Below are 13,606 nucleotides of genomic sequence, written 5' to 3'. Positions count from 1 at the left end.
AATTACAGTTTTTATTATTTGTTTTGTTCATGTACCCATCAATATGTAAAATTTGCACAAAGAGACTGTAACTGTGATTAAAGCACACTGAGGTTCTACTAGATTAAAAAATTCAATCAACTCTTTAGACAGAAAAGTTTCAAATGTGAATTTTTGTGGCTAACTGTACATCTGACTCAACGTCTGGCCTCAGGTTTACAACACTGTTCATTTTTATATGTCTGCATGTGCGAGTACTGTAAGTGTAATGTGAGGGAGCTGCTCAAATGAAGAATAATTCACACTGATGGCTGGCTGTCAGCCAAGTCACTATTCTCAGAGCAGATCAATTCCCAGCTTCTCTTTACCGATGCTGGTGGTGAATGACTCAGCTAATTATAACAAGGGAGAGCATGCCCTGAATACTGCTTTCTCTTCTGGCTCACTGGCATAGGGATACAGCCACACTCCTACACAAGCACTGTATAAACACCCACATACATCATGAGGTGCACATTCACTGACCGGCAATACGTAATGCTTATAGCTTCATATAAGTTTAATATACAAACTAAACACGTAGTACAGTGCCACCTTATATAATGATTCCAACACAAACTCTATGTTACATTGAGACAAATTGGTTTTATCACAAACATGTGCAAACACTTTGTTGATCACAGCCAACCCAACAAAGACATCCACACTCATGCACTGACACACCAGTTTCAGACTATTGTCACATACTGTAACAACAAACCGTTGGGCCTGCCATACAGTACCTCTGCCTACCTTTCCCACAGTGATGGCTCATTCTGTGTAAAAAGAGAAAGACAGGCTGCAGTAAAGGAGGAAACCTGTTCCTGTGCCTGCTTGACGACATGACAAACACACTAGCTCACAGAGACGTGCTCACATCAATCAGTTGGTGAGTCACTTCATTCGTAGGACGACCACTGCACACAAAGAAAGAATGCGAGGCCTAAAAATAACAACCATCATTCCTGTGGAATCTGCAGCTCAGCCGTGTTTGGATGGCCTGCAGAGACAGGTTCACATGACCTTTTGGAGTCAAGCCGAGCCAAGCTGCTGTGACCTGGCTGTCTGAGTGTGTGACCTCTCAAGGAAGGAACCGTACTGGAAATGTGAAGATATTGTTAGGTACAGCATGCTTCTGTTTGGCAGAGAGGTTACACAAAAGTGAGGTGATGTAGTGTGTACAGAGACACACACACTCTCAGGCCAGCTGGTGCTCCGTGTTTTAGTGAACGCTCAGCAGCCACAGTGCTTATTCGACATAAAGCAATGGAAAAAGAGAAGTCTTGCGCAACACTCACCCTGTCATGCATATATGCACACACCCCGACAATCACACACAAACATTCACATTTAATTACCTCATAATGATCAGCTCATCATCACAGGAATGTTTTTGGAGCAGACTTTTCACTGTACTTCACTCTTCAATTTCTGGTTCTAACAGTCTTAAGTAAGGGTTTGTAGTTTATGCTTTTTCAAGAATATTGCATAAATTTCACACAGATTGCACAGCATTGGCTTGCTTGTTTGTGGTATTTGGGTATAGTTCTAACTTCAGATAAGTGTCTCTGGGAGCCTAACTGCTATGATGTTGTTTACAGAGCCACGCTGGCATATTTTATGTGAACGCATAGCCCAGCACCAATAAGGCTTTATGGCGGTGAGTCATATCCACATAACAAACAAGCCCAGCATGGGAAAATATCATGGTGATGTTTAAGCTAAAGTTAAGGCTCATACACTGGAGCTTTGTATCGCTGGTTCATAATTGAGGCCTATAGGGCAAACGGTTCAGGTGCTATACAGGAAGGGTTGTTGCAACTGGTAATAGAGGGCAATAAGGGCAGAACATTAAGAAACAACTGAGTCACACAAACAGTTTAAAAGATTGTTAATTATTGTCTAAAACATGTGCATGCTTGATGAGACAGCAGTGATAAGTAGCAGATGATCTCTTCATTCCTCTTACATGCTCAGGTTTTTTTCACTATCAACAGAACCTTAGAACCCAGAATAGGAATTTAAGAGATTTATGACACCATGACAAACGCATTAAATAATATTAATGTTGCTCGTGTAGTCTTGTGTGAAAGGTAACACCGCAGGCAGTTTCATCAGAGGCGAGCGGAGCTGGAGTCGGTGTCCTTACAGGATTGCTCAATGGTTGTGTCACCAGGAGGCTGGACTGGTAAGAGAGAGGGGGTGGGTGTGTGTGTGTGTGTTGAGGGGGGGGGGGGGTATTTGAGCTCAGAGCTCGACATCACCGGAGCTCACTCTCTGCCACTCTCTGAGTGTGAGGCGGTCCTCCTTTCTCTACCTGTCACTCTCTATCTCTCTCTACCTCTCTCTCTCTCTTTCTCTCTCTTAGTCTGGGCTCTGAGGGGTCGGGATTTTCTCACCAAAAGTACACAGACCACAGAGCCGTGGGCTTTCCTCTCTAAAAGGACGTGGGTTGGATTATTATAAACACAAAAACGCTCCGTGACTGAAACCGCTGAACTTTCATTTCTATCTATAATGAGTGTCACGCGGATGGAACCTACTGTTTGTATTTAATTTTAACCCTCAACGGACACATCATCCACGCGAACCAAGGTCTCGTCTGTTGCTTTCATGATGAATCAGTCTGTGCGGACGAACTTACAGTGGGGCAGCCCGTCACCCTGCATCCGCACCGGGAGAGTCGCGCACAAGCGGCTGGATTCGGACGAGCAGCCGCCGGCTAAATGCGCCAGGCTGAGCGCCGACGCAGGGGATACACACGGACTCCTGGGCACCTCTCCAGGGTCCCCGACCAGCCCTGTGTCAAACCCCGTCCCGGCAACTCACCAGGGACCGTCCAGGATAGGACCGTTTCTGCTTCTACCCCTGGCGGACCGGGAGAACATGCACAGCGCGATGAACACCGGCACTGGCGACGAGCTACTGTGCAAGGTATGCGCAATCCCGTCATTGTGCAATTTCTTTGAATGAATGGTGTTTCAAGACATCGCGTTGCTCAATAGCCTGTCTGACATGTCATCAGTATTAAGCTGACTGTTCCACTCAATGTCATTCTCACGCGAAATGTGTCACATTTTGCGTAACAACACGAGTCTTGCTTCAGGATTTTTTAAATCATGAACTATATACGGCTCTATGATTATTTGGACTCTGTTTACAAATACCTGTAACGGTGGGTGACCCCGTGCATTCTGTGGTGTGGGAATAATAACCTACCTGCGCTTGGCACTACGCTACGGCTTCACACAGTCTGACAACTCGGTTTATTTGCAAACATGTCACTGCAATACGCAACGCAATGCCACCAAAATGCAAACATGTGAGGCACGGAAAGACTATCACGACGAGGATCTGCCCTGATAACCTTGGGGTCCTCTACTGTTCCAGATCCAGATGTTTATTTTCCATGATAGACCTGCAGGCGTTTGGCTTTTTTAATAAAGTTAATCGCTTCATACTTTGGTGATTCATTTGTCACGCTCTTGCAAAAGCAGCGCATTGAGATGGAATCAAAGCACATCTTGTGCCTTTTTTAACTCTGCCAAATTCGCATGGTCGCTTCCTCCGATGATCATTAAGAACACGCTGACCCATTGTCTCCTCCCCCTCACACTCACACTCTCTCTCTCTCTCCCTCCCCCATCACTCCCATCTGTCTCTTCCAGGTCTTTCACATGGGGGTGTACCAGGAAAAGATCAGAGCCTACGGCATCCTACCTGGTCACAAGAATGTGGCTGGCATCAGAGACATCATCCTCGGTGAACGCAAGGCCTACGTGTTCCTAGACAAGGACTTTGGGGACATGCACACCTTAGTGAAGAGCTGTCGCAGGCTCGAGGAGGATCAAGCCTGCAGACTCTTCCATCAGGTGGCTCTGGCTGTGGCACACTGTCACCAGGCCGGGATCGTGCTGGGTGACCTCAAACTGCGCAAGTTTGTTTTTGCTGATGAGAAAAGGTGAGAAAACAGGGACATGTCTTTAGCTTAGGTTTCAAGAAGCAAACCTAAAATCTTGATGATCAGTGTGTCAAAGTTCCTCACGTTCCTTCCACCTGTTCAGCATCCCACTTAACCAACACTTAACTTTATTTAGAGGCCCTCAGACTTGCAACAAAACAAATGCAGTGTAGTGGGATGTGTCAGTAAAGCCACAGAGCAAACCCAAGTCGTGTGTGCAGATATGGATATGTGCACAGATAGAGTAGGAGGTTCTCTAACTGCTTGTGGAGGCAGACTGCATAGCTTCCCAGATTTTCGCCCTCTCTGTCTGTCTGTCTGTCTTCCTTTCTCACTCCCGATGTGTCTCTTTGTACACGTGTTGTGTTTGTTTTGCATCCATGTGTGTGTGCGCGTGTGTGTATATGTGTGAACATAGTGGGTGGTAGTTTGGCTGAGAGCTGCTAGACGAGGCTGGTGAATGAGACAATCATCCACTTTTGCGGCCTATATCTTGGAATATATTTATTACTCATTATTTATTAATATATTACATCATAGGTTTGCTGCAGAATAACTGATGCTTCCAACAACGATTCATTCAAGTATTCTTTCATCCACGAGGGAGTAGTTCAGAGTACTAGCCTTTGAACTCACTCCCACACACACACACACACATGCCTTAATGTCTACAACTCTGAGTTCCACATAATGTTCAGGAAGACACACAAACCCCCTGTTTACAAAACTATTTGTTGCTTCTTTGCCCTTGCGTCACTAGCTTTCCTGTAAGTGCTTGCTGATCCTAAACAACCCCTCCCACCACCAAGCTTTTTTCATGGGAGACTTTTCAGCAGTAAAATTCTCCAGCCATGACTCCAGGGTTTGCAGGATCACACCAGATGAATGATAGCAGGCAGCCAGTGAGAGAAGTTGAAGTTGGTTGCGTCCCTCTGATAGCTATACGGCCGCAGAGCGATGAGTCATAGTGTATATGTGCAGAGGGGAAGAAGGGGGGGGGGGGGGGGGGCTGCATAGCTCATTTTCTTTCTCTCTCCGTGTGTGTGTGTCCATACATGCACATGTATATGCTGGAGTGATTACGCATTCAAAGCTGCAGCCAATTGAATGCTCAAATGCCTGTAATTCAGTATTTTGTTGATGACATAGGCTGACCCACAAGACCCCGACCATGTGAGGTGACTTTTTTAACCCTGACTTTCATTTTGTAGTGACACTAAAAAACAATCACACTGTGATGTGACTTTAAAAACAAAGCTGCAGATTTTTGCTGATAACACTGAGCAACGATGTGACATCATGGAATTTGGCTATAATTTCCAGGAAATCAGTTCTGTGCACCCTGAGATCTCTGCTTACATCCAACCACAACCAGACCTCTGGCAAATATCAACATAATAAAGTCTCCTTGAAATGTTGCGATTGTGCATGACCTCATTTAATTTATCAGACATTCTTCCAAATTCATAATCAGGCGTCTGTGATGCAATGTCCCGGCCAACAATGCAGTTCTCCAGCCAGAAACAGAGAAAGTCACAACAGTTTGACAAATGCCATCTCCATTCAAACACACACACACGGTGCAGTTGAAAAAGACAGTTTAGGGAAGGTGACTAGCACCGTGAAGCATGCAGAGCTTCACTGCTGGGCCAGCCTTCCCGTGCGTCACTGATGTGGCAACAGCCATTTGAGGGTAATTATGGGATGCCTGGCGCCGCAAGTGTGGGACCCAGGTGCAGATAGCCTCGGCTGGAGAAAGAGAGAGAGGAGAGAGAGGCGATATGTACTCTCAACAGAAGGATGAGTCACTCTCTCCACCCCTCCAACTCTCTCTGTTCTGTTTCCTTTTCTGTCTCCATCTCTCTTGCTCCTCTCCTGACTTATCTCATCCACTATCTTAGCGTTTAAATATCAGTCGCTTTCTCTCTTGGTCTTCTGGCTGTCTCTTTTTTCATTCTCTCTCTGGCTTTTGTATTTCTCTGTCAAGCCACACTGTGAAGCTGTCTCAAAGAGTCCAACCTGTGAGTGTGAGATAAAATAGCAAGACGGCCTCTTATGTGTGCTTTTTGACACTTGATAAAACCTCAATCGATGTGGCAATCTTAGGTGCAAATCTCAAGAGGAACAAATACATTTTAAATAAAACATCGCATGCCCATCTGTTGCTGTTAACAAATAATTGTAATTCTTTGTCCCTTTAGTCCATTTAAAAGAGTCTTTCCCTTTCTACTAATAAATTCTCAAAATTGTATTTGCTCTGGTGCTAAAGGTACGTCCTGCCATTACCTTGGCTAAATATAGCATTGTGTGTGTGAGCAGAGAAGGAGAAGGGTGCTGCAGTTGTATTTTTACATGTGTGTTTATATGACCATGTGTCTGCCAGGAAGTCATTGGCAGTCCCTGGTTAGTGTAGCTCTGTTTCTCAAAGACAACCCACTGTTGTGCACTAAGGTCACAGTGAGTTCACTGGTATCTTGTGTGTGTGTCTGTGTGTGTGTCTGTGTCTGTGTGTGTCTGTGTGTATTGCAGATTGAAAGGTTGTATATCTTTCAGAGCATCATTTCAAACAACATGATGTTCTACTTATAAAATATGGACTTGAAAGAGATGACAAACAATAAGTTCTTAGGTTTCACCATAATTTGAAAAGTTGTCGTTGTATAAAATAACAGATGATGTCACTGTCATTGGATCTCTCTCAGCACTCATCCCAATTTACAGTACAGCTACAGCACTTATGTCTAGCTGCAGCTGTGGTAAATGGGGTCTGAGGCTTATGAATCACTGTTGCATAGAAATAATGCTAACAGACAGGAATCTCCATTGTACTAAACAAACATTTTCTGGGCTCTTAAAGGTCATGCCAAATGTTATTTTGACTTTTTCCTTCACAGGACACGAGTGAGGCTAGAAAGCCTTGAGGACTGCCGTGTCCTTGAAGACCCAAACAACGACTCCATGTCAGATACGCACGGCTGCCCGGCTTACGTCAGCCCAGAGATCCTCAGTGGCTCCGCACCTTACTCTGGCAAGATGGCCGACATGTGGAGCCTGGGGGTCATGCTGTACACTATGATGGTTGGTCGTTACCCCTTCCACGACCCAGACCCAGCCACACTGTTTTCCAAAATCCGCAGAGGCCAGTGCTGTTTGCCAGAAGGCTTGTCGCCCAAAGCCAAGTGTCTGCTCCAGAACCTGCTGAGGAAAGAACCCTCAGAGAGACTCACAGCGTCTGAGCTGCTCGCGCACCCATGGTTCAAGCAGCCACCATCATCACAGGAAGCGGCATTGGGTGAACATGAAGTGAGCTCAGCAGAACAGATGGTACCATCCTTTGACATGGAAGAGGATAGTGATTTGTTCTGTTGACGGACTTGATTCAGCTGAGACTCGCTGAGGGACCAAAACAATTGCCCTGAGGGATTCATTATTGTTATTTTTACATTGGCACTTTTTAGAAACTCATTTGTGTACTGTTGTGTCAACACCCTCAAGCTTTCTACAAAAACGTACTGTATTTTGTTGTCGTATACGTGTTATTTGCGAAGGGCATTGTTCACAATGATCATTCATTGTGTTTTTATATGTGTTTTTGAAATTCTTTGGTGCTAAAAGAAATGGCAAAGAGTCAGAATTTGCCAGGCAAATAGGAGTCACCAATGCTTGCTCTCAGCCTGGACTTCAGAAAGCATTAGCTGAACTCTGAAGGCTAGGAGACCGGGATATTGTTCCTCTCACTCTCTGACCAGGCTGGAGGCTTCACCAGCTGACTCACCGACTGGCTCGAGTAAGGCCTAGCGCAAGCGTTATGTCTCACAGCAGGGAGTGACATAGAGTGAGAAAGATGCTTAGCAGAGGACTGGTGTGTCACAGTAGCGGTGACAAAAATGTGTCACTGCCAATCTGGCAACGTATCAGCAAATGGCGAGCATTTACAAATCTTACACCATGTGCAGAAGGTTGAGAAAGGCAGGGTGTTACTGGTGTAAGACTCACAGAAAAGTGGCAAGAGTTTGTCTCACAGACACGCACACACACACACACACACATTGATAAGCAGTGATGCTGCGCTAGCTCCAGTCTAGCAGAGAAAGGTATGTCTCAGTAATATTTTCATTGTGACGAAATTACTCAAACCTGAAATCATTTGCATGCTCAAAGCTGAATCATCTATGTTAAGGGGTCTGACCTTGCTAATTTTACAGTTATCAATCTGTTTTGGCTCTTCTGGAAGATGTGTGTGCAATTAGCCACACCAACTTAACACTAATGGATCTGGTTTAAAAATAAATGCTGGGAGCAACTCTAGTTTGAAAAGCCTGGTCACATGCCTTAGCAGCATTAGAGATAGCAGACAAATGGGTTATTGAGGGCGTGCTACAGGAGGATTTCAGTGGAAAAATGTTAAAATACAGAGAATTCAAATCGTACCTCCATACATTTTTCTCTATCCACCAATGTTTGTATGTTAAACAATTGTGAATATCTTCTTAATGTGCCACTGAAACAGAAAGACATTACAGAAAAATGAATACTTTCTCAGTTGAGCAGTCGAACCTGTTTAGTTCATTTCTGGTGGAACATTATGATAAGCTGAGTTGCCTCAACAAAGTCGAGCTGTGCTGAGTGTTGTGCCCGTATCACTGTGTTTCATAAACCGCCCTGAATCAGTCACAGTCAGGCGGTATTTGACGTTGGGTGTCTGATGGTGACTCAACACTTAAGTCTGTGGAGAATGGTCCTGACCTTGGCTGAAGGAATCTGTTCTGACTGTCTCACCTCCTTAATGATCTTTTCCTTCCTTCCCTTTATCATTTGTTTTGCTGGTGAAAGCTGCATCATAGTCGTCACAGTTGGTGACACGATCTTGTGACAGGCCTCACAGGCTACCGTAGCTACAGCCAGCTATTGCGCTCTGGTACAATCATTTTGACACTGGTACAAAATCTGACACATGAAGATCACTGTGCATTTCACGTTTGGTTAATGCAGTCGGCTAATTTAATGTCTGTTGCAGATTTTTGCCAAATGGGAACAAATTAGTGACAATCTGAATTACTCCTTTCAGAAAAATAGTGTGAGATTCTGTTCCTTGTTCATACATGTGGAGTGAGTCACGCGTTCATGTGACATGTAGAGTAAACTGACACGGGTGCACAAACTTCATATTGCACTGTGAATTATGTATTTGTGACACAGCCTAGAGGCTAATATTAGTCCAGAAAGGTTACACACAGTTGTATTCGTTGTAAGAAAAAGTTGTAAATATGTATATTTGAATTATGTGTGGAAGTGTTAAATAAACATTAAAATGTTAAATAAAATCACATTTTTTTCATATTCACATGGCTTATTTTCTTTGTCTTTCACACGAACACTTTAGACAGTTTGTCTGCATGCCTCAAAGGTGTTTCTGCAAAAATCCTCCCATCACAGCTCTTCATCACTGTGAGTGAAAACTAATAACTTTTCTCATTTTTCACCTAACACCTTCATCCTTGCAATGGGGGAAAAACACTCTCCATCTTTGCCTATGGCCGTTTTCTGTTCTCTGACCTTTGCGTAATGTAACATTTAACTCCTCAAATACACAAATGTCAACAGTGGGGCAGTGTCTTTTCCTGGAATACACAAGGGGGAGCAAATTCTTGTCCTCTGCTTTCCTCCTCAGAGGAGAAAAAGGAGATCTTGAGTGGAACTCAAGATCAACGCCAGCACTATTTAAAACATATAGTCTGTATATGCAACCCACCTTTGCCTGTGATTCACAGTTTGACCTATAGCAGTTTGGCATGTCTCCACCCTCCGTGTATTATGACTACTCTAGGCATGGCTGGCTGGGGCTTGCGTAAGCATTGTGCCTGCATGTGTTCATGCGCATACCTGCCTGCATTTCTACGTTTGTGCGTGTGCAAGAGAGACAGAGCATAAGAGTCACGTTAAGCATCAACAGGGTAGCAGGACTATCTTAGCTCCTGGGAAGCAGCCAAACCACAGATTGCCCAACACATCAGAACTGGGCTCCTCAGAGATGTTGATAGAGACCCAAAATTTAGAGGAGAAGCAGGTCCAGTATGTGGAGAAATGCCTGTTTGTGTGGGGAAAAGGTTTGAGAAGGAAGACAAGGTGGTTTTTGGAAGGTGTGTGAAGAATTTCTTCACCCAGAGGATGTTCAGGAAATATTTTAACATTTTTTGGAATTGTGCTTATTTACTTTCTTGACAGCAGTTAGATTTCAAGACTGACGCCGTGAATGCACATAAACTTACAATGAAGTCAGATATCTTACTTTCATTAGCATAAAAAGTGAAAATGTCTCCCTGTAGAAGCATTCTTGAACAAAAGACCCCCCCAAAACCATAACACATTGCCATGTTAATCAGTGTATTTTAGATTTTTGTATCTTTTGGACTAAGAAGGCTAGACATTTCCATGTTTCTACTTTTTGTGTTAAGCTCACAGTAAGCTCCTTTTAAACATACAGATGTTACAGTGGCACCAATCATCTTATCTAGGCACTGGCAAGAAAAAAAAGTTTGATCTGATTTTAGAAAGTTACAAAAACAAAGAGAAGTGTTATGAGGTGAGAAGTAGGTGTTAAGAAATGTACTTGGGTATGCTGTGTAGCTGTGTAGCTGTGTGAGTTCATCCTGTCTCTTAGTGTAAACTATCCTTCCTTGTAATTTCGTATGATTAAAGTTTCCCAGCGATGTACGTCAACATGTAAATAACAGATTTCACAGACTTCCTCATGATGGGACGGATGTCACACCAGAGCACAGCAGGTAAAGTATTTCCTTGATGTGACCTCATTTGATAAAATAGTGTTCACTGGTATTTAAGTGGATTTTTCTGAAGTTTCAAGCTACTTTGATTAAAAAACATTAATACTACTGTTACCTTATAAACACATAATATATACTGTATAAAACTCTACTGAGCACCGAGGAATTTAAGCATTTTGGATGAAAAACAATTTTCAATTTTCAAATCACATAATACAAAACCCTGAAGGAATCTGAACTATTGTGTTTGTGTGTATTGTTATTGTAGTTCAATGAGGGAACTGATCGCTGATTTTCAGCTGTCTTCTGAAAGCACCAAGCCAGACCTGAGATTCATTTGAATGAAGCAAAGTTGTGATCTCTGCTGCGATCTTGTGGAGCTACAGCAAACTGCAGCATGGAGAACACAATGTACAACGTTATAGCAATCTTCCCGGTAACAATCTAAACAGTCATTATATTTGCAAAAATATTTGTTCCTAAATTGATATTGTTGCAAAGGCCCTTTTACTTTTACAGATGGTGAGCTATAGTTAACAACTGAATAGATAAAGGAACATAAATATGAACCAACATTTATTAGGACATTTTTCTTAACCTCGTTACACAGATCTAACTTATATAATTGTTTATTACTGATCTACAAGTCATAACTAAGCATTTTTAAGTATTGCTTAAAAGTCATTAGTTACAATAGCATTTTCTAGTAAACCTTGCCAGAATTCTATTAACTTATTTTTTGTCCTTTCGACTTGAGTTCAGGGTCGCCACAGCGGATCATTGTCCAAACCTCCCCTAGTTACTACAGGGACCAGCACTGCACAGCTGGGGAGGGGAATGGGCTGTTAGGGGTTCAGTGTCTTGCCCAGAGACACTTTGACATATAGCCAGAATGGGGGATTGAACCACTGACCCTGTGATCCATGGACAACTGCCTTACCAACTGAGCTACAAAACCTTCTCAGAAGATTCCAATAAAAATGTATAATAATGCTTTGTTGAAATAAACCTTTTTGAAGAGTAGAACTAAATCAATGAATCACTTCAATCCCAAATAGTTTTGATAATTTACTGTTTGTGTGTGTGTGTGTGTGTGTGTGTGTGTAAGTGTGTGTGCATGTGCGTGTGCGTGTGTTATTGTAGATAAAATGTAATTTAGTTTTGCACCGTTGGCCTAATAAAACAGAACTTTTGAGGTCAGGTCCTTGGGTGGGAATGTTTAAAATAGGTATTTTGTGCATGTTCTTTATATTTGATAGCAACAACAACTTGAAGGTTCATGTAGAGGTTCATCCTTGTGTCACCAAAACCTAGAGACCTAACAAACTAATTAAATGCACTTTCATTTTTCTTTAATTTTGCATTAATGCCAACAGTTAATTAGTGATAAATATATATAACCACTGCCAGGAGCATGTGCAATATCATGTCAGTACTGTGCTTGTGTGCACACAAACAAACACAAAAAAAGAAAAACGGGGAAGTTGCTCTGTAGTATGACTGCTGTTTAACCCCCCACAGAGAAAATAATCATCAAATTAATAAGCAATTGTAACAATCATTAATACTTACCCCCCTCTAAAAACACACTTTCCAAGAAAACATGGAAAAAACATAATGTTTCTAGTTGCTCTGTGTGTGTCTACAGCTTCCTAAATGCAGACAGGAGGGGAATGAAGATTAATCCTCTGATTTCAAGCAAAGAGGCCCCTCGGGGCTCTGAGTTATAATAATGATCGTCGAGAACACTTGGAATATTAAAATATTCTGATGACTTGGCCCTGGGTAGCTTTTTTACCGTGTTTGTTTATCATGACTTCTCTGATTAGTATAAAAACACAGATACAAAAAAATTATATAATTAAAATTGTTTTCTACCAACTGTTTTCTGCCCTGCTTGTGACAGACAGACCTGTGTTGAAGCATTTAAAGCCAGACTCCTCTGGCTCCTCAAGCTGAAAACATCATATGCACTATACTGTTGATCAATTTGGTGATTACATCCTTCTAAAGCAAACTCTGAACCTTAAAACAAGTCATTAACCGCCTAGTGCTCGGCAAGGTCAGCTGCCTCTGAGCCTTACTTTGAAATGCAGATCACTTTAGAGACTGGTGCACGCTTATTTCATCTCTGTTTCATTAGAGCAGAGGGTGGCAACATAATAAACACTGTCAGTTGTTTATCTGGTTTTATGGATTAACTAGTATGGCAATTGTTCATATCATACTCCTGACTACATGATGGGTTGTTAGAGCATGTAATGACAGGAAACGTCCAGGAGAGGACAGTGTTTTCAGTGTTTCCTCTTAGTAATTAAATTGCTCTCTTAGCAAACAAGAAACAGGTGGATCAGAGATTATATTTCTTGTATATGCTGCCATTCGGTTAATATCAGTCCAATAATTGCAAACTGATAAATAACATTTTGTTTTTTTACAGGCTGACTTGTTTCTGTTTTCTGAATTGAAAGTGCATCTGGTGAAATTAACACCAAAAGAGGTTTATATCATACGTGGCTGACACTGCAGTAAAAACAATAGACAGTCCCATATTTGTGCACTTCCACCCATCTTTTTTATTGCAGATGAAAAACATGAAACTATTTGGGCTTTATGACGTCGTATACAGCAGCAGACCGAAATTGTTGAAACAGTTTGGTTGTAAAACCATCCATCTGTCTGTGTGACCAGTCAGTCAGTCTTTCTTGGCGTTGGCTCAGATGGTTAAAGATGTTGCCAAATTATCCAATCAGAGAAAAAAACATTCGATTTGTTTTACACAGCAAATGTGAAACATTTAAATTATTCTCAACGGCACTTAAATGTATTCTGCTACTGCATT

At 42.4% G+C, this 13,606-nt stretch overlaps 1 protein-coding gene across 1 annotated transcript; it reads left to right on the top strand.

The window, feature by feature from the left end:
• The first annotated feature begins 2,277 nt into the window (after nt 1–2,277).
• trib1 (tribbles pseudokinase 1) lies at nt 2,278–9,323 on the top strand. The gene is made up of 3 exons (XM_067501239.1): nt 2,278–2,952; nt 3,687–3,979; nt 6,874–9,323. Exons 1-3 carry the CDS (start codon nt 2,632–2,634, stop codon nt 7,346–7,348), a joined length of 1,089 nt encoding a protein of 362 aa, XP_067357340.1. The 5' UTR covers nt 2,278–2,631; the 3' UTR covers nt 7,349–9,323.
• Nucleotides 9,324–13,606: the final 4,283 nt, after the last annotated feature.

The sequence above is a fragment of the Channa argus genome, chromosome 1 (genome assembly GCF_033026475.1).
Source record: "Channa argus isolate prfri chromosome 1, Channa argus male v1.0, whole genome shotgun sequence".
Lineage (NCBI taxonomy): Eukaryota > Metazoa > Chordata > Actinopteri > Anabantiformes > Channidae > Channa > Channa argus.
Note: the sequence above shows the minus strand (reverse complement) of the source record. Positions and strands in the feature narration are given on the sequence as shown.

Excerpts from the sequence above, each read along its gene's own strand:
- trib1 (XM_067501239.1), top strand. The coding sequence starts at position 2,632 with ATGATGAATCAGTCTGTGCGGACGAACTTACAGTGGGGCAGCCCGTCA. Across the intron at positions 2,953-3,686 it reads GCGACGAGCTACTGTGCAAG|GTCTTTCACATGGGGGTGTA; the intron begins GTATGCGCAATC and ends TGTCTCTTCCAG. Across the intron at positions 3,980-6,873 it reads GTTTTTGCTGATGAGAAAAG|GACACGAGTGAGGCTAGAAA; the intron begins GTGAGAAAACAG and ends TTTCCTTCACAG.